At 40.2% G+C, this 21,952-nt stretch overlaps 1 protein-coding gene across 1 annotated transcript; it reads left to right on the top strand.

Moving 5' to 3' along the window:
* Positions 1-13,886: 13,886 nt before the first annotated feature.
* LOC143414645 (uncharacterized) lies at positions 13,887-16,927 on the top strand. Its single transcript, XM_076879431.1, has 4 exons — positions 13,887-14,134; positions 14,566-14,739; positions 15,234-15,313; positions 16,094-16,927. The coding sequence occupies exons 1-4, from the start codon at positions 14,067-14,069 to the stop codon at positions 16,198-16,200; spliced, it is 429 nt and encodes a 142-aa protein (XP_076735546.1). The 5' UTR covers positions 13,887-14,066; the 3' UTR covers positions 16,201-16,927.
* The last annotated feature ends 5,025 nt before the right edge of the window (positions 16,928-21,952 follow it).

Genomic DNA, 21,952 nt, shown 5'->3' with positions numbered 1-21,952 from the left:
CATCCATAGGGACATATGTAATAAATAAATAAAGGACAGTATAATTATTTTTCCTTAGTTTCTCTTGAAATAGTAAGAAAGTTTTCTCTGACAGTTTATAACTGTTAACAGATATTTTAGGCTTTCATTATTTTCTACCACACACAGTGTCAAAGACAGTTTTTTCTACTCTTGGATAGAAACAGTAGAAAAAACTCTGAATATCCTAATATGGTCACCCGAGGAACCCAAACTCAGTAATATAAGTCTAGGAACAGCGGTACCAGCACATGCTATTCTACCATTGTGTCTATGAGGGGCAGCCAATCAGAAGAAAGTTGGCTTTAAAACATAAACAAAAACTCTGGAAATGATCATGCAAGGCCCCATTTAAGCACTTACATTGCACAAAAGTGCCAAAAAAGGGGGACAGCAATAAAGTGTTATCAAAAAATCTCTAAAAAGAAGCGATTACTTTTATCCATTTTGACTTAAATGTGCTAAATGCACATTTTCAAACTTTAAACAGCGTGTCATCACCCTGAACCATCTGAATCAAAAGCTATTTTTTTCAAAGTAATGGGCACTTAAATTTTAAAATATATGACTGAATGCAAACTTTTACATAAAAAAAAAAAAAAACGTAGGTCTTCACAGGTGCTCAGTGTATGCACATTTAGACGAGTCCATATGTCCATACATAGTTAAACTCATCCCAAACTTTTGCGAGCAGGTCTGGAGTCACTGTTGTTGTTGTGCTACCTACAGACAACCACATGAAGCTCACAAATCCCCTCTTTCTAACAGTATATGTTTCAATCATTACCGGTGAGAACATCTGGATTTTAAGCACTAACTGGATTTTGATACAACCAATATTTTTAAACTTGAAATAGTAATATTTACAATTCAAAAACTCTGCAGCTTCCAGAAAGTTCATCTTAAGAGACGTCTGCTGGCTCTAGAAGCAAATAAAAATAAACCAAATAAAATTAACTTCTAAGGTAATAACAAAATATATCCATCTACCTCTAAATTGGACCCTTTTTTGCTTTCAGAATGACCTTAACTATTCCTGACACGAATTCAACAAAGTGCTACAAACATTCTTCTGAGATTCTGCTCCATGCTGACATGATAGCATCACACAGCTGCTGCAGATTTAAAGAACACATTCATGGTGCGAATCTCCAATTCCACCAAATCCCAAAGGTGCTCTCTTACATTGAGATCTGGTGTCTATGGAGGCCATTTAAGAACAGCAAACTCACTGTTGTGTTCATGAAAATATGGGGTTATCCTGGCAGGTTATGCTGCTAGAAACAGCCATCAGAAGATGGGTAGATACACTGGGTACACTGCGGTCATAAAGAGATGAACATGGACTGCAACAATACTGAGGTGTTTAAATGATAATTACAGTTGGTACTAAGGGGTGAGGGGACCAAAGTATCCCAATAAAATATCTCTTATATCATTAAACCACCAGCAGCCTGAACTGTTGATACGAGGCTGGATGGATTGATGCTATGCTAAATTCTAACCCTACTGTCTGAATGCTGCAGCAGAAATCAAGACCCATTAGACCCATCCTGTTCTTTGCTGACACGGCAGCCAGTGTGGCTTTCTGCTTCTGTACTCCATCTGCGTCATCGTTTAATGTGGTGTGCATTCAGAGATGCTTTTGTGCATACCTTGGTTGTAACAAAATGAAAAAGTGTGTTACTGTTGCCTTCCTATGTGCTCTGACCTCTAACACCAACAAGGCATTTCCCCCCCAGAGACCTAATGCTCACTGGATATTTTCTCTTTCTCAGACTGCAAGCCATAAAGATGGCCATGTGGACATATCCCAGTAGATCATCAGCTTCTGAAATACTCAGAGCAGCCCATCTGGCACCCTAACGCCCAGGACAGGTCACTGATCTATCGCAGGGTAACAAGGACGGACAAATAACCATTCACACTCACAGTCACACCTATGGGCAAATTAGAATCACCAGTTTACCTATCCACCGAATCACTTAATTCATAAAAAGAAAATAAATCAAATACAACTGATCTCTTTTTCAGGAACTCTCTTGGAACATACATATAAAATACACACAATAAAAATCCTACAGTCATGGTTAATTTAAGGCTAATTTGAAAACAGCCATCATTCAGTTTTATTACATGTACTGTGTGGGCGCTGAGGCTTTGACCCTTGACCTCCAGGGAAGTGACGCTATGAATGTTGCTGAACCAGAAATTTGACACATGTGTTACATCCACTGCACCTCTGGATATCTCTTTGGCGTGTCTAAGGTCTGCTTCCTGCATACTAAATTGTTTATTAAGATCAATTTACCCCAACCTGCAGGAAAAAAATTCTCAGAAAGTGTCCCCGTGTGTGGGTCCTTTTAAAGACCTCTTTCAACTTACACTTCCACAGACCAAAGACCTAAATCCTAAAAACCTCTGTCAGTGTATAAAGGTGAGTAATCTCCATTATTCAAGTAAAAATAACAGGAAAAAACAGGGTAAGCTGGCTTTGCTGAGGGAGAACTCTCCTTTTATCCACAATTTTTATCCAAATTCCTCTGTGCATCTTTTAATATGCACACTCTGATCTTTTCATATTCTCATGTCCCTCTCGTGTGGAAGTAAAGGCTTATTTTGTGTCAAGGGTGCTGGTTCATTTTACATTATTCCCTTCTTTTCTTCCGCCCTTTCTTACTTTTTTGTGGAAAGGGGGGAGCAAAAGGAGATTATTTTGGGGGGTAATTCCATTGAAATCGCTCTGAAATAACTTGACTTGGCATGTGCCTATACAAGGCTCCACAAAAGGCTCCGGGAACACTATTCAGTAATGGGCTAAAGCAAGAGAAGAACCAGGACAAAAAGCCTGTGTGTGTGTGTGTGTGTGTGTGTGTGTGTGTGTGTGTGTGTGTTACAAGAGCAGCTGAAATGAGGGAGAAGAGAGAGAACAAAATCACCTGAGAAAAAAATAAGACAGCTTGCAAGAGGGAAAAAGTGCTGAACAGAAAGAAGAAGAGGCAACAGCAGTTTTAATATCCTTGAAAATTATTTGATAAATGTAAAAATTTAAATCCCAAATTAATATTAAAAATTGTCCAGGTTACACATTAGATTAATTATAATAGGGTTCTGGTTTAATTTAAGGGTTTTAGTTTCTGCGTAAAGACCCTGCTCCAGTTAAACCATATATTGAGCAATTTTTCATGTTTAAGCATGGCAAGTGTATTTCCCAGGAGATCTGGATAAAACCGAGAAAACAAAACAGACGCAATAACCACACAAGTAACAAGGAGGGGGGGAAAAGCAAGAAATGAACAAAAAAAAGAAAAAAAGGAGTGGTTGAAGGGCTCCGAAATCAGAGGATTGGTTGGGGGCAGGCTGGAACCGCACTGCTGTCTAACGATAAGAGCCGCAGAAAGAAAGAGAGAGCGAGTCTGGGGCTAAAAGAAAGAGGAATAGAGGCAGGTTACAGCATTACAGCCACCAAGAGAAAGGCAAGGGCGGAGGTGGATGAGGAGGGGGCACGGGGAGGGGTGAGAGTGGGCCTCCCACACACTCCGGATTAGGAAACATATGCAGTGGAGTAGCGAGGGATTAAAGGGTGAATGAGAGCTGGAAGAAGGGAAAGAATGCTTTTTGGGGAGGAAAGGAGGGGTGAAGGGGAGGGATGGAAACACAAGTGCTCGGCCAGGCGTATTTCCACCCTGCTTTTATCCTACATCCCCTCGTCTACCACCCCCCCTCCGCCTCCTCCCACCTACTCACCTTCATCTTTGAACCTCTGGGATGACGAGATTGGTGTGCAAGAACTTGGAGAGAGACATGGAAGGAGGCAGCTTACTGGCACCATCCTTTGGGTGTAGTTATTCTCTGCAAATACCATGAGCACTTTAGATGTCATTAATTTATAAAAACTTTATTCCATTTATTAATCTCAAAAGATTAATAAAAAGGTCCAAACACTTGATCAAGAGATCTGCCGTTCTTTTTGCATTTAAGATTTCAAGTTTAGAAACACACTTGAAAAGCACATTTCCTCAAAATTATTTTGGTTTCCCAGTTTTGGGCATTTCGGCTGTAGAGAGATGTGGGCCCGCTCTTGATTATAATGGACCTAGATGACACTCACTTTGTGCTGTTCAAATCATCGAAAAACGCATTTGAAAATCTCAGAGTCCCCTAACCAGGTAACTCAAAGAAAAAAAAATCCACAAATCTTATTGCAAGAGGAGTTTCATGCTGGAATTATTACTTTTTCTACTGAACTACACCCACCCAGGCAGAGTGGAAATAGGTAACATTACAGCTGTGCTGAGGGGGGTGCAATACACGTTTAGATGCTGCCACAATGTCATGAACACAAGCCTCTCGCGGTGCGTATTCACACTTCCTCCAGTGCAGTGACACAGTGAGCAGGTGCACAAAAAACTGCCCAAAAGGGTGTTGGATTACTTTGAGTAACCAGGTCATCGTTTCAGGAAGGGGACACCTATCCTCAGTTTTTTTACGGTGTATTTTTTGGTACTTTGAGTACCACATGGAAGATGCCATGAAGCCCCACTACACTGAAGAGAAAGCATTCGACTCTGCAGCCAGCATCTTCAAAACAGCGCAGCTCGAACCTATACAGTGTAGATGGATAAGTAACACTACGTAACTATTAACTAAAATATGTATTATTGTGGGGTGAACTTTCCCTCCGCAGACTGTTTTCCTACCATATTAAATATTTGATTTTTGTAGAAAATAATCAACACAAAAACATGTTAAAAAATGTATGCACCAGACTCAAGGTAAATAAGGATAAATTATTTACATTACTCTTACTATAGTGACATATTCAATCTGTTTGTGCAGCATGTTAGAAGAAACATGATGTAAAATGGACACAGCGCACTTCTAAAAGAAAGATACGTTTTAAATTTACTTTTAGAGATGACTAAAACGTAAATTCTAGGAATTTATTGACATCTCTGTAAATTTGACCATGTACTCGACTATGTGCAACTTGCTGCAAGTGCAGTATCTACAAGCCTGTGTGTGCTGTATTTGTGTGTGTGTGTGTTCATTTGGGGGGGGGGGTCACATGAGTCAAGGTCAGGTGATAATTTGCCAGAAAGCTGCAGTGAGATGCGGGGATGGAGGGACGGAGGAGCAGAAGGACAGGAGGAGAAAGTAAAAGAAAAATGAAATGATGGTGAAGGAAGAGGAAAAGCTGCAGCTGCAACTATCCACCAATCTGTCATTGTTTTTCTTTAACCAGCTTCCCTCTACTTGTCCTTTGCTTTGTCTCTAATTTGTCATCCTTTCTCAGTTCATCTACTTCTTGTCTCTATATCACGCCTCTCGGCTCCGAATGAGAAAATCCAAGTTTAAGATGCGGACAGGATTTCGTACTCGGACACAAACTAACACGAAATAACATTTTTCTCATCTTCAAATCACAAATATCTTCAAATTTGTTAACCTCTCATCCACGGCCATCTGCGACAATCACACACAGACGCAGACACACTTCAATTTTTATGTTCACCATTTGGCAATAATTCACATGTTTCTCTCCTTATCGTCCACCCTCCCTTTCTACTCTCACACTTACACCCATACACACACAGACACACACACTCCTGATCCAGGGAGGTCAACCTTTGGTGGATGAGGTCAGGTGTCTGGGATGAAGTTGACCTTTGACCTGCAGGGTGCAATCGCCTGCTTCCATCCTAACCAGCTGGACAAAGAGCCAGCCATATAATTCTGTTATGTGTGTGTGTGTGTGTGTAGTGCTGTATGCTGTATCTATATTTTTTCTATGTGATTGGATTATTTGTCTGCGCTTTAATGCTTCCTCTCATGTTTCCGTGCATCCATTACTGAAGAATTGGATTTACCTCCTGAGTTTCAAGCGACCGGGGTCTCACCGGTTGTTACCGTCGCTGAATAACAAAACAATATTGATCGGGTCGGGGTCGTCCATTGACGAAGCCCGACTGAAGCGTTTTCCACAAACACTCATCACTTCCTGTCTTCGTCCCTATTTGGGGTTAATATCTCATTAACGGCTATTATCTCCACGCCAGTCGCCAAGGAAACAGGCATCAGGACAGGAGCTGACATTTCCCCGCAGGATCACACAGGCAGCGACCAGATTATTGGAAATCAATCCGAGGGAGTTACTGTTTCCCTGACCTCCCATGCTTCAGTTGCAGTATTTATTGAGGAACACTGATCAAATGACGACTATTATGAGGTTCACACAGATGTCAATAAACACAATGATGAGAGTCAATATGCAATGACTGTGATGATGGCTGAGGTTCATAAATCAGACATTACCCAGAATACTGTGTGACATCAGGAGAAAGCAGCTTGTTATCTGGATTTTAGATTTAACTGTTTACTTCAAGCTGATTGCAAGAATTTCTCATACAGTATAAGAGACACAAATATTTATTGATGTTATCAGTCAATATGAAATTAATTAATTTTAAACCTTCCACAGAGATGACAGGGAAACCAGAGGGTGGAAGAAGAGGGGGCGTCTGCATGTGAGGGGCTTTTCTTTCTTATCAGTCACTGGGCAGTCCTGATCCTTATTTTCCACGGAGCAATGAGGAAATATTATTTAACAGCCTGCAGTCACAGCTCAGCGACACTTCACTGCCACCATATTTTCATACTTTCTCAGTTCCTTCACAAATATTTCACGTGTTTATCTGCATTTAACCATCAGTAGACCTACATTATGTACAATACAGTCACAATATGAAATTCCTCATAAGGACATTAGACAATTTGCTTTTTCTTTTTTTTTTTGGAGCATGCCTTCTTAATAATTTGACTTATTTGATAATTGTTGTGTTTAAACCTGCTACTGGCATGGTTCAGTATGGCTGGAACCACCATGTTTTTCACAAGTGAACATAAAAATACGATTTGGCTTTTAAAAAAGCTTTAAAAGGCCTCGTGAAGCCTTAACATCAGGCTATTAGCCACAATAAAACCGGGACTATTTCAAGTGCCTTGAGGCTAAAGGAAGGATTTAGCCTGCACCAATAAACCACCTAATTATGCCAAGTCTTCTCCTCACACCGAGTGTGTTTGGGCAGGTAGGTAACAGAGAGACTGACACTAATGTTTTGGTGTAAACTTTAAAATTTCGGGGAAATTTTCCAGTAAATTTACCTGATAAACAGGTGGCTGGAAAGCTAAGGGCTAATTTAAATATCAATGCGCAGAATACTCACCTGTGTGTCCGCGACGCTGTTCCTACAGGCGGAGGGATATCTTCTAAGCGTTGCAACTCCACGTCTCCCAGTTCGTTTGTATACTTCTTCATAATTTACTGTATTTTCTAAAGGAAAAACAGTCGCTTAAACCTCCACGTGACACTTGTCTATATTTTAAAACGAGCCGGCTCCTCTGGTGCTGGCAGCGGCTGATGAGCTGCAGTAACGGTGGAGTGGCTAGATGACCTTTGACCCGGGGGTCAGAGCGGCTGCGGCTCTGGGGCCCGCAGTGACAGACGCTCCCTGCAAATTGATGAAAAAGGCAATAGCTTTTATAATAAAAATAAAGAACCGCCAGCACCACATAATCACATAATGGCTCCTGCGCCCTTATTGATGTTTTAAACAGGTTTCCTGTAAGTAAGAGTTTATCAAGAGTCTCTCAGGATGTCTTGGATTTCCAGATTTGTCTGCACAATTTATGCAAACAGCTGTTTTACGATTCAAGCGCGGTTACTTTTTTTTTCTTCCATAAATAAAATCTATAAACACCAAATAAATAATATTCTTTTTCTCCAGTTTGTCAATATAGCCCAATTAAGGCCTTCACTTATCAGGAACCAGACAACCGAATGTCGAGTTTAAATGTTTATTTCGATATTATTCTTTATAAAAAAAATAAAAATAATAGTAAATGTTCAGAATTTGGAGTGGGAATTATAAAGGTTGTGTTTGGTGCCAGGGGGATGTGTGGCCCTCCAGATATAAAATTGTTATTATTCATCAATTTAAATGAAAGTGTCGCAGTGTAGATGGAAAATCGATCGATGACAAATGGACATTAAAAAAGTCTGGGCGATTTCAAAGAGGATTAAAAACAACAATCAGATCAGTTACTATATATCTTTAACTTTGTTTGCAAAGCCATATCCAAATGCATAATATTTGAATACATTTCAATTAAGCAAAGAAAAAATGACGATCATAAAATGAGACACGCCTGTCTGGTTGTTTTGTAGAACGACGTTTGATTTATTTTTAAAATCATTTAGTCAAGATTTTAATTTCGTTTTCTTACACTTATCTGCTTTAAATAAAAAATTATTTATTCTAAAAATATTTCTCTAATTTAGACTTTTTGTTTTTCAGTGAGAAATATTTAACCTCGCTTCCGTTCTTCCGGTGAACCTGGCAGGCCATTTACATCCAATGCATAAAACAGACTTTAGCGAAATCTAAGGAAATAAGTGCAGACTAAATAAATATTGTGTGCAGCATTAATATCCTGGATTTATCGTCACAGATTATGGCCTTCTTCTCTTTTTCTGTTGAGTGAAGCTTATTTGCATATAAGCAAATACTTCGGAATTTTGCGCACAAGATTGAGCTTCTTCTTTTCGTTTCAACTCGACAAAGTAGCGCACAAATTGCCCCAAACAAACATAATAGCTATTTTAAATTTCCATTTTTAGGTAAATTTGAATAAAAATAGGCCTTTTTTAAAAAAAGAAAACGAAATGGTTGAACGTCATTTTTTGTTTAATATATCAAAAGACAGCAACACGTGCAATAATTACACTGAAAGTGCAGCTTCTGTTTTCCATCAGGTCACAATCACATTTGTCACATTTATTGTTAAAAAGAGACTCCAGCAGATATTCAATAATCAGCTGTCTCTATGTTGGAAACATCAAATTAAAAATGTGACTGTGTGATAACCCAGTTATGCCGTTTTTGTAGGTTATTATATTTACTTTTTATTAAAAATATACCTTAAGTGATCTGGGTGTGGGTAAAATACGAATAAGTTAAAGTGGGGCTTTAAAAAAGTTTTATATCACATTATATCTGAGGTAACTACTCATACAATCAAGTAGCAACTGATATAATAATTTGGATTTGGACTGAAATTAATTTTGAGGCATAGTTTAAAAATATGTTTTTTGGGGGAAAAGTTTTTTGGTGAAGTGTGTGTGCAGACGTGCAAACGTGCATGGCGATGAAATAATTACAGCCTGGGCAATATATTGATCGGCGTTTGTGGCTGTATTAGCGGGACCAGCGTTGCATGCAGCGCGCGTCCTCGTGCAAGGGTTTTAAATGCAGCAGATTTTTGGGAGTGTGCGTGTGTGTTTGGGTGGGTGGGTGGGTGGGACGGGACGTGTGTGTTTACAATGCGACTCGAGATCAGGGTGAAAATCCCACTGACCTCTGTGTGTGTGTGTGTGTGTGTGTGTGTGTGTGTGTGTGTGTGTGTGTGTGTGTGTGTGTGTGTGTGTGTCACACCCCTGACCGATAGGATTTCCATTAATTTATCTGCAGCCTCGGAGTTTTTAGAGGAAAGCCAAACGCGTGTCAGGGAGTCTGTCAGGATGAGCCAGAGGAGAGTGAGGAGGGAGAAAACGGGCTTTTGTTTGGTGTCAATTGCTGCCACGTGTGGGCACGTGTGCGTGGGTGTGTTTGAAAGAGATAGAGAAAGAAAAGTCTGGATCATAAAACACACTGATATGGGAGCTCATAGCCTATAGAAAACACACCATAAAGCGCTTCCTCTTTATTCTAGAGCCACCAAAGAAAGGGGACGTCAGTTTCCTCTTCTTGTGACCCTTCTCGTGTCTCTGGCCTGGTGGGGTGTTTGCTCTCAGAGCACCCTCCCCCTCTTTTTAATTGATTTACCGTAATTAACTCAGTGTGTTTATCGATTTCCCGAACACAGCCTCGAGATGGTCAACCTCATTATTTCCACGTTAACCCCGAATAATCCCGAATAAATACTCAGCGCATTCAATAACAATTAGACTCAGGCAGCACTAAATAATCCAGTTTCCTCTGGGTGACCCGTTTACCTTTCAGGCCGGGTGCTGAGACGAGGACAGAATACTTTACTCTGGAGGTGTAAGTTGGTAGAATCGAGAACCACCTTCAAAAAAATTCTTTCCTTTTGAAAGATCAACAGAGTGAAAAATGTTGGAAAAAGAAAAACCAGAAAATGCGTTCTGACATCACCTGAAGCCTCGAGGTGACCCGCACCTGCTTATACTGCAATGTCCTTCTCCTTTACCATTTGAGCAATTAACCAGATTTAATCCCGTTTCACAGCAGCTCAGCCAATTAAAAGGCATGCGGTGCACATCAGTCACTTTGACTCTGGGCAGTGTGTGAAATGTCTAGCTGTAACATCCCTCTGTCAGGTTCAGTGGCTTTGTAAGAGGGGAGGAGGAGGAGGTCAAACTAGCCTGCAGGCAGCAGTTCAACCGGCACTCAGCATCTACTTCTGCCTCCCTCCACCTCCTTAATGTTTCATCCTATAACCAGCAGATATATATTTTATGGATAATGTTGAAGGCTTCACCATCATGCCATCATGCCATCATTTTCTTTATACATTGGAAGTATTAAGTTCTACGTCTGGAAGCAAAGTGACTGAATATGAGCATGCGCTTTTTCATGCATGTTTGCAGGACTTGCTCTTTAAATATATTAAAATTAAAGCAACCTCAGAAATCAAGTGTTATATGTCCTACAGATTGTATTTATGTGTGTCTCATATATTAATTAAATATATTGAGTTAAAAATCAGCATTTACTGGGAAATGTTGCTTCAGGTGAATAAACATATAAACAGTGTATTTCATTTATAAGTTTGATTATAAGACTTCAGTTATTTTACATATTGTTTTGGCCAGTGGTGTCAGAAGAAAAAAGAAAAAAGTGGAGAATGAAACGGTCTAAATTGGAGGCACGTGGATAGTGAACAGTGAATACCAATTCTGTGTAAAACATTTTTAAGAACAGACAAAGCAGCATTAAACAGAAAACATAAGGTCTTGGGGGGGCAGAAAGAGAAAGGAGGCAAAAACTTGACAAAAACAGTACAAAACAGAGCAGGACAGAAGAGAACAGAGTGTAAGTGAAGAGGAGATAATAGAGCTGGGAAGGACAGGAAACAGAAAGAGAGTTGGGGAGGGAAGGAGGGAGGTGGGTGATGGTGTTGGTCACAGGGGGTTAAAAGAAGGAGGCGTCTAAAGCTTGTGAATTAAACGCTGTGAGGCCCAGTGTCCTCGGCACGTGCACCAGGCCTCGAGAATAAAAAGAGCTCTGGCCCATCTGGCTTTTCTGGGAGGCGAAGAAAGGGGAAAGAGGGAGAGGCCGAGAGACATAGAAAGAAAGCAGGTAAGAGAGAGAGAACGATAGAGATAGAGAAGGGGCTTCTGCGCTGCTCAATACACAGGATAGTGTGTTAATAGTTTTAAGTCACTAATGGCATAAATGTTAAACGCAATGAGATGTCAGGTGCTTTGAAGTTAAAGGGTTGATGTTGGTGTCAGAGGCGAGCAGGTGAGGAAAACAAGAGAGCAAATGGGCGTCGAGGAGAACAAAAATGTTCAGAAAGAAAAGAAAAAAACATATAAGAGTAAAAAAAATTGAGTAAAAGATTTCTATTTGTGGAAACCATTCAGGCATATTTTTACTGTGGTGTCAAACTAAGTGTGTGTGTATTCAGAAACTGTCGATAAGACATACTCACCTTTAATCCATACGTGTCCTTCAGAGGGTTTTTCTATAACTTCACAGTCTCTCTCTCTGTCTCTCTCTCTCTCTGACACACACACACACACCAACCAACACACACATCCTGTACCTCTCCTTCACTCAGCATCTTAGCTGTTTCCATGGCGACTGGAGTTGAGACTGCAGCCAGCAAAGGGTGGGGCGTGGGGCACGTGCGTTTTTATGTGTGCTCTTGAGTGTGTGTTTGTGTGTGTGTGTACAGCAGCAGCAGGTGATGAGGCTCAGCTCATGGCAGACAGTGCTTCAGCATCTGGGAAAGTGATTTCTCTCCCATCTAATAAAAGTTATATTAAGGTCATAGAGAAAGAAAAAGAAACACACATTGTAACCATCATTAAAGCAGAAAACAGACCTCACAGCTGGAAAAAAAAGAAATAAAGAAATGACCTGGACAGAAGGTAGAGGCAAAGTCAGCAAAGGTGAAACAAGCTACTTTCCCCCTCTCATCCTGCTTTTCCAACACTCAAGGCAAATCCTAAATTTTACTCATTTTAATTGAAACTATTTAAGATACAAAATAAACATGTCCTGTAAATGTTAAGTTGTGCACTGACTCAATGAAATTATGAAAGAAGTCATCCAAAGGCCCCTGACAAAGTTTTGTGATATGGGGCATTATAAATGAAACCGACTTGAGTAGAAGGATCATACATGGGCAAATGTTACAGTTCAGCCTGCGATGTCCTAAAAAGAAAACAACAAAACACCAAAAATCAACAACAGGCAGAATCAAGCTGAGGAATCTCAAGCCAGGTCACTACAGTGAGTCTGTGCTGCTGTTTAATGCACTGTTCACCACTGACCTATACAGCAAACTGCTGCATGCTGGGGTGTTTCCTAATTTAAGTGTTGACTTGTTATACTAATAATACTTTCACTGTAATCACGTTCATGATTCAGTGTGGCCCTATAAGTCACTGTGGCCCTCCCCCTTGTACACATTCTGTGAAGGGGACCCTGTGTAAATATGTCCCAATTTCTTTGTGGTGGAATTATTTTGAGAGAATGTTGTAATTCTTAGTGGGTCTTGTACTTTTCTTAAATAATTCCTGGGTGGTTTTAATGCGTTTGCAAGATCCAGCAGCTCAGTAGGAAGTGAAGTGAGAGGAGTAACGTGAGGCAGAGGGCCACAGCTGCAGAGCTACGTTACAGCCCTGACCCCTCTGCCATCAGGGTTCACCCAACGCTGAAAAGGCCTTTATCACTGCAGACGTTTAACCCAACAGCTAGAAAAATAGAACTGTTACTAATAATATTAACAGTGTCCTTTAGATTGTGCAACAAGAAATTCAGCCACCACTAATTTACTCTTAATAGCTCCACTTACGGTGTTATTTAAAATATCATTGTAAAATAGGCCCAAGTGCAACAAACACTTTCTGCCGGTGACCTTGGGGAACACAGCACGAGAGCAGCCAAGCAGTGTTTAAATTAAATCGTAATGATCTGTGAATACAGCGATAATTAACAAGGGTACAGTGATGGAAATAAGGACGCACAAACCAGTTCATATTCTCATGCAGTAGTAACCAGTGTCACAAGTTTATTTATGTCGCTTAAGACAAATGAACTAAAGAATATTTACACATTCATCCTGCTAACATCAAGGCTAGTGCTCGTTTTCATTAGACAGCAGCAATTAAAATCCAGCAAATTATATCTAAGGTGGATCAATGTACACTGAAAATGTGACTAAATAAAGAAACATTTTGCAGACTCGATGCTTGGAGGCTTGTCAGCATCTTTTGGGGCTGAGGGTTAAGTATCTGAGGGTTAAGGTACTTAACCCTCAGCCTAGACCTCAACGCAGTCAAAATATGTGATTTTTGGCTTTTGAAATTTCTTCTACCAAGTCCTGGAAGTCAGGAGTCACATAAAATAATTTTCATTATCAATATAAAATACATCAAAACTATTTTTCCCCAGCATGTATGTTTTTGGTTAAAATTCGGGAACTGTCTGTTGTAACACAAGAAATTTCCAAAACTGCAAGTCTGCATAAAGATTACTTAAGTCACATCAAATGTGAGACCATTTCTGCCTTCTGCCCCGAGGCCATCAAAGTTTCAAAACGTTCACTCTCTCCTCCCACTACCCTTTCAGTGGGCAGAAACTTCCCGTCATGAGCGATTCGACACCAACAAGGAAGTATTGTTCGAGAAAACTTAACAAAACACGAAACTTCAACAAGTCTCAACAGAAACTTCACAGAAACAAACAAACAAAAAACTGCGTTAAAAGATCTAGAGTCGAAAATAATCGGACCACATGGAGGACGCGGAGATCTTACTCAGGGAGGAAGGAGCTCCAAGGGTCGCCCAGCTTTGCAACCTGAGGTCTGTAAACACGTTTATGCGGGTTGTCTGTCGGTTCGTTTGAAGAGATTTGTTTAGAGCTACTTGGTGAGCTTACCTCCAGATAAACTGTGGCTCCACATAATCACTGGCTTTTGACAAAAACGCAACATTTTCTTAAAAACTTTTGGAAATTGTTTCATGTGCAGTCCTTCAAAATTAAAAGCACCACGACCAATAATAATACGAATACTCAGAATCAGAATCAGAATACTTTATTAATCCCGAAGGAAATTATAGGTTACAGCAGGCACGCTAATGGCGCATGCGCACTTACAAAGGAACGTATGACCAAACTTACACAAACAACACTAATACTACTACTACTATACTACTAATAATAATCAGATTGCGCTGATTGTGTTCAAAAATCAGTGGTGAAAGCTGATTGTTTATTTCTCATCTACCTGTAGGCCGTTGTTTAGACGGCTGGAGGGCTTCGAGCGCCACCGTGTGCTCAGATGGCTGAACTGCTGCCCTCCTCCACCTGACTTCAGAGTTCCCAACGCCGCCAGATCGCCTGACGACTCATTCAACTGGTTCTTGCGGATCTTCTTCCTTCTCGTACTCAGCTTGAGTTTAATAAAGTAAATTGATTTTGTAACTATTCACTAGGGCAGGGAGACACGAGGGCCTCACAAAAAACCCCAAAACAACAACAACAGAAAAACAAACAAACAAACAAACATATATTTTCCAAAATTATTTGGAGGGTAGACTAAAATGAAAGGAAATTATGAAAGAAACAGATACACATCCTCCAGATCAGTGATCAGTCAGTCTGACATATTATAAATGAATCAACTAGTTATTTTGTGACATATTTGCAGAACTGAACAATAGTTGATCAAATTGATACACATTCTTTGGAACTACTCTCATCAGTTAAGTCACTGATCATTCAGTTTGCTTATTTTAATCTACAGTAAAGTATAATTTCACAGAATAAATCACTCACAGAGGGAAACTTAATTTGCAGGATGTAGTCAATCTTGAATTATGATGTGTTATACTTACCTGTACTTGCCTATATTTACCTACTAAGTGTATCTGATTTCTTTCTGCCTTCTGCCCTAAACAGGATATTATATGAATATTCCATGATACATAACCTGTTTTATCTGCTTTACTGGAGTGGAGTCACGGTGCCAGTGATGCTCGGTGAGTAATGGTTAAACCTGGATTCATATTCATTCCTTGCCTCGAAGTTTTCTTACATGCACACATGGCAAACATCAGCAGTGGCGCTGAAATGTGCTGGAAATCAGTCACACATGTAGTCGTCCAAGCTGCACGGGGACTGTTTGATAACCCTGCAGTGGTAGTGCAGGGTATGGGAGGAGAAGGGGCTGAGGGTCTGCAGTGCTGAGAGATTGGCTTTGCACGGACGCCTTGTGACTTTAAGATCCTATTTGGTCCACTGGCTTAAAATCTAAAAAAAGGAAATCTCACTACTAAGGTGCTTTTGACCAGATAAGTCAAGCTGGATCTGAATTTGTATTCTGAACCACAGCTTGGCAACATTGTCACTCGAGCATCCGTCGTTGTATTTAACTGACTTTAGGGCCGAGAAGTGGCACGCACACAGCTTGGACACAGTATCATAAAACCAGGTGTATGATCTTATCAAATGCAAGATTTCAAAAATGAATTCAGCCTTCTGTTCTTGTTGAAAATCTGAGACGACTAGTGTGACGTTTGTTGTTCTGTGCCACCATTCTGCATAATATGTTTATATAAAAATTATGAAGTGCAGCTTGAAAATTTCCTCAATAATTATGGAAAAATGTAGGAATTTATTTAGGAATGAATTCCAAAGTTTTTTGTTTTAATGCAGAGGTTTTGTATTTGATTTCATGGCTCTGTATGGACACAGTTTGGCTCAGTTTTACGTTTGCTGGCGTGCTGATGTCTGATTCTGTCTTTTTGTGTACACTGTAGTTGCTGTGGCTCCTTGCATCGTGAAAAATAAAATGAAGAAGACAGAATTCACACCGCCGAGGAAGGAGGAAGTGAAAACAATCTCTGGTCTCATCCAGCAGGTGTAATTAAAGACTGAGTAACTCTAAACACGAGGCTCGCTAGGTCATGAAAACAGGACTAGAGCGGGTTAATATGTGACAGTGCTAAAAGCTGTCGCACTTCTTCTTTTAGGGAATGGCAGAAACATAAACTCAAAACTGATAACAGCTTGGAATGTGCACTTCCAGATTCACAGGGTAGGAACATGAGCTGTTAAAAAATAAAAAATCCACCCAAAATAATTGTCTAACCTTTTTTAATATAATGGATTTAAGGAGAATTGTTAAAGTGTTAAACTTGAATGAAATGAAGATGATGCATGCATAAGAAAAAAAAACTTTGAACAACACCAGATAAAAAGTGCAAAGATAACAATTAAATAACTCTCCAAACGTGGTGATTAAATTCCCTCTGCAGCAGCATTTTAACGTGAGCCAAAGGAGCCGTGAACGTACGAGGAGAAACGTGATGAAAATAAAAATCTCACGTCAGGCCTGTATTTCTGTTTTATTGAGAAATTTCGATTTTTAATGTAAAGCTGCTTATGTTGTTCTTAATGTACGCTGAGCCACATCAGCTGTATTAGTTTAAACAACATATGTGTGTTGGCTGATTTATGGGTGTGCTGTTACACTAAAAAAAAATGGTGTGTGTGGGGGTTATTTTAATCTAGATTCACACTCCTGCTGGACTGAGCCAATCTTTTTCATTTAAGTTGATTTTTCTAAAAAAAATAAAGTGCACCTGAACCGAGCCGATGTGCTACAGCTTCATATATTGTTGCGGCGACAAAACAAGCGCGCGCGGGCCGAGGAAGAAGACAGACACCGATGGAGGGGGAGAGAAAGAGACAGCGACCGCATACAACACCATTCATTATTAACACACCCAATATAGCTGGACTGGACACCTCCGTCTCCCCCTCCCTTCCTATTAACACAAACACACATACATACAACCGCAGAACGTGAGCCCTCCAGGACCCACACCCTGACCCTGCGACCTAGGCGCCATGGCAACCCTCTGACCCATCCCTCTGTTGCTGTGGTAACAACCTTGGAGCATGTCTGACCATTGCCTCCCCTCCACCCCAAAACATCCAACACACACACATATATACTCGCACACACGCTCTCCCTATAGCCCTACAGCCGCCCCCTCCTCCTGCTCCACGCCGAGCCGAGGCAAACCGATCGATATTCTATCACACAGAACAGTGGAGCGAGAGAGAGGAGGCCACGGGCCAGCCAGATTACTGGGAGGAGGGAGAGGGATGGGGGGAGGATGGAGGGGTTAGTGGTTGACAAAAAGAGAGCCCTGTGTGTATGTGTGTGTGTGTCAGAGTCAGAGGAAACGAAAAAGGGTTTTACGGAAGGTAGGAGATGTGTGTATTGGGGACGTGTGCAAAAAGGGATTTTAGCGTGTGGGTGTAATCGGGTAGGAGATTGAGAGATGGTGTGTGCGTGTGTGGTTTAGAAGAAAGAGGTAGAGAGAGAGAGTGTGTGCGTGTGCGCGTGTGTTGGGTTGAGAGAATAAGTGGGTAGAAGATTGAGAGAGGGTGTGTGTGTATGCCAGAGGAAAGGCGTTTCAGTGTGGCTGTTATGGGGGATAAGAAAGGGATGTGTGTGTGTGTGTGTGTGTCGTAATGAGTGGAGCTGCACTGCTATAAGGCATCTCCTCTCTTTTATATTCTAACAGATGTTTGTTAGTGTATTCCTGGTTGTGTGTGTGTCTGTATGAATAGAATACTTTCATTCAAGTGTCACACACCTGAGGGTGCTCAGCCCTCATGGGTTTCTAAGACTTTACTCACATAAAGAGGCAGGAGGAGATAAAGAGAAAGCAAACACAACGCACAATATCCATACCCATGTTTTAAATTTTACTACATGGCACTTTTATATTTGAGTATTTTACAAAATCTGAGCTGAAGTCAAATGCCGTGTGTGGAAAGAATTAATCGCCGTGCATCTGTTATCGGTTTAATATGAATATTTGAAAATGGGTGGTGCAGCGTTTGGCATTGTTGCCACACAGCAAGACGGTTTGGCTCCAAAACCTCCTGGTCAGCTTGGTGTTCTGGTGTCTCTGTGTGTTTTTCATCCACAGTGGTGAATCTAGACTGGCTGTAGGCGTGAATGTCAGAGTGTATGGCCATCTATCTCTCTCTGGTCACCTGTCCAGGGTGCTTCATGCCTTTTGCTCTTTGTCACCTTGGAGAGGGTCCAGCCTCCCTAAAACCTAAAGTTAGATAAACCATTAAAAAACGGGTGGATATCTGTGCGTTGTGTTGCATTGGTATATATTCAAGAGAGCAAACTAACCAGCTAGAATGTAGCCTTTAGGAATATTGGGCTACTTTGTACATCAGTAGGAGAATGATTCACCAGCCCAGTACTCACACATTTCCAGGATGCCAAATATCATCATCTTGTTTCAGTACAGATGTTATAAATGTCCATCGGATGGTATCACAGACGGTTTTGACTGATGACATGTTGGTTTTTTCCATCACTTTTCTAGACATAACTATATTTGCATTAAAACATGAGGTGCTAAGTTATCAGCTAACCCTAACAATCTGGCTAATAATCTGATCTCCATAACAATATCAACTGATTAGTGTCAACTGCTAGAAAAACAAAAATAAATAATACTTACCAAAACTGAAGCACAAGCATCTTAGATGCTCTGAATCACACAATAGGCAATAATTCTGTTTTTTTAGATGCTAAAAAATGTCCAAAAAACACTGATAGCACAAATATGGTGACGAGGTTCAGTTCAGTGACTCAAGTTAGGGGAACTTGTGCCTAGCCGACACAGAGTGGTTCCAGCTTACTGAATGGTGAGACTGTTAATGCCCCTAACTCGAGTATTATTTATACGTTTAAAAAAATATCGCTGTTTGTAGAGTTTTTTTATGGCTGTAAAGTTGGGCTTTTTAACATGGAAGTATAGGGACCGGTGCTTTTGGAGTGAGCCTCAAGTGGCCACTACAGGAACTGCAGTTTTTGAACCTGACATACTGGCTTCATTTTCTGTGCTGGAAGTTTCTGTTTGGCTACAGAACCCCCCTGTTGCAAGGTTAAATTACAAAAAAAGGGGCATCTGAAATGATGGATGAGTATGCACTGTGTCGCAAAGATATCTACTGAAGTTAGCATGCTATGCAGCTAGCACCAACCCCTACCCTTGTGTGTAGAACAGTTCCATTTCTAAGAAACTAACTACCGCTGTTTTGTCAAAGCTGCTTGAGTCACACAGATACATGCAAGGCATCTTTCCTTTTTTGCTCCATGACAACTATGCAATTGGTATTACACCCTCACCTACACAGCTCTCCACAGGACAGAGATGGGACTGACACTTTTCTGGATTTATAAGAGTTTGGAAACTCAGGAAGAATTTTGAGCAAAGGCTTGAGTACAGTAATGATCATGATAGAGACACTTCAGATCAAAGATGGGATTTTTATTTCTTCACTGTATATATAATCTTTTTTCATTATCTACACCGGGTAACTTTAAAGGTTTGCAGAGCTGGCAGTGAAACGTGATGCAGTGTACAGTATTGATTTGATCAGTCCTTTATTGCAAAACAGGAAACTTTATGTCAGTATTATCTAGGATGAAGACCAGCTGCTTAGCAGAGACAAAACTTATTACACGTTAATATCACTCATATGTCGGTGATAAATCATAAAAATTGTATCATTTCAAGGAGTAAACAGGTGATAAACTGTAGCTAGAGAGCATCAGGGCTATAACGTATCAGGTTGGATGAAAATCCTCAGAGGAAGAAGCAGAAAACAAACTAACAAAAGAGGTGACCTATATCCTTGGGTTACAAGAGGGTGTGTGTCAAGTGGGCAGGAGCACTCATTTGCTCTGTGAGCCTTGTAATAATATTCATGAAACACGAACACCATTGCACTCAGTCACTGTGTGTGTGTGTGTACAGACACAGATATATATACACACACACATAAGAGACTCATCTGTTCACAAGTACACAAGCAGCATAACACGCAGTCAGAAGCTGTTTTCTGTGCTCTCTAAATAACCACTGCTGCAATCAGTGTACAAATCAACCTATTTCAATGGGACAGACGAAGAAAGGCTCATTAAAGAGGTAGATGACGACCAAACCTTTAACCTAAACAGTGTGGTTATTTAAAAAAAATTATAATAAAGTGTAAATAAGTGCAAATAAAAAAACCAAAAAGGATGTTCAAGTGTTCATTACTTAAAGGTGTTTATTCCTGAGTAAGAATTAACAACCTGATTGTTTTTCGTAGTTATCCTTGTTATATAAATGAACATATTAAGAATCTCCTGCATTACAATATTTAGATTCTCAGTGAAAGGTAAAACTAGTGTGTGCCATTATTTGGCATTTCCCTGCTAACAGCTGATTTTCCTGCTACTCAGCCCCAAGCTAAATTAAATTACTGCCAGATTAGACATTGCTAAGCTCCTGGTATTATGCATATTAAACGTTTTGACTTGTGGTTCTGTTGAGTTTTACTGCAAAGATTTCTTTAGGTCTTCATTCCTGTAGCAGCATGTCTTTGTGGAAGGTATTCCTTCAGCTGAGATATCTGAAGGATATTATAAAATTAGCCTCTACAAAAGCTAAAACTTCCAGGGTCAGCATTTTAGCGCTGCGTGTGCTGCTGTTAACGTTTGATACTTATTTTTAACTCACTGCAGCACCAAATTAGTTCAACTTTAATTCCTATCTTTTCCAAATATTGTGTCATGGTAGTATTTTTTCAAGAATTGTGTTGATAGATTTAGTTAATTTAGAAGGTTTTAAAGTATTTTTAAACCCAGGACTTAGCTTTTAATCCTACTTAATTGAAGACCACATTAATTTATTTATACATTTATGTATATATATATTTGGCCTTTTAGCTGTTATTGGATAGAGAAAGTGTAGATAGACAGGAAAGTGGGGAAGACATGCAGCAAAGGGCCATGATTCAGAACTACTGGGCCTACTGCTCTCTGGCCATAAGGCATATGGTCGACTGCTCACCCACTGAGGTGACCTGGGGATAATATTTTAAGGAACAGCAATCTTAAACTGGGTCTCTGGGTCATGCACCTACAATTTTGATGTCAGAAATAACCAGTAATTTTATAGAAGTTTACAACTGGCTAACATTTTCACTTATTTAAACAGTTCTATGTATATTAAAAACAAGACGATATTAGGAAAATAATTTGTTTATGCAACAGATACTATCAGCAGTATATTACATCTAACTTCCATTCGCCAGTTCTGACATCTTTTGTTAGTTTTAATGTTACTTAAACAGGCAATATTAAACCACTGACACATAATAACATTACCTCATTGCAGTGAATAAAGCTGTTATGTTGAAAGCTGGAGTAATGTCCAGCATTTGGATATAAGCTATCATACCTTTTTTCTGCTTTAATAATATGATGATGTGACTGTTAGATGATCGGGTCAGTGCTTCTCCAAAGTAGGACGCATTGTAGGGTGTTTTCAATGTGCAACAGTAGTACCCACCAAGTTATCCAAGGAAGTGCAACAGGTGAGCTGAAGACAGGGTCACGTGTCGCCTCGCTGGCTGTCCTTTGTGGTCTGAAGTGTTTGCAAACACTGCTGAAAAAGCTTCAGACCGACTACAAGAAGAGGCTGTCTGAACACAGCGCAGCTTCGTGTGTGCAGTGAACAACCAAACATACAGCTAGTATGATATTTGCATTAAAATTTAAACGTTCTTAACAGACTGAATTATCA

The sequence above is a fragment of the Maylandia zebra genome, linkage group LG22, assembly GCF_041146795.1.
Source record: "Maylandia zebra isolate NMK-2024a linkage group LG22, Mzebra_GT3a, whole genome shotgun sequence".
Lineage (NCBI taxonomy): Eukaryota > Metazoa > Chordata > Actinopteri > Cichliformes > Cichlidae > Maylandia > Maylandia zebra.
Note: the sequence above shows the minus strand (reverse complement) of the source record. Positions and strands in the feature narration are given on the sequence as shown.

Excerpts from the sequence above, each read along its gene's own strand:
- LOC143414645 (XM_076879431.1), top strand. The coding sequence starts at position 14,067 with ATGGAGGACGCGGAGATCTTACTCAGGGAGGAAGGAGCTCCAAGGGTC. Across the intron at positions 14,740-15,233 it reads CTCAGCTTGAGTTTAATAAA|GATATTATATGAATATTCCA; the intron begins GTAAATTGATTT and ends TGCCCTAAACAG. Across the intron at positions 15,314-16,093 it reads CACGGTGCCAGTGATGCTCG|TTGCTGTGGCTCCTTGCATC; the intron begins GTGAGTAATGGT and ends TGTACACTGTAG.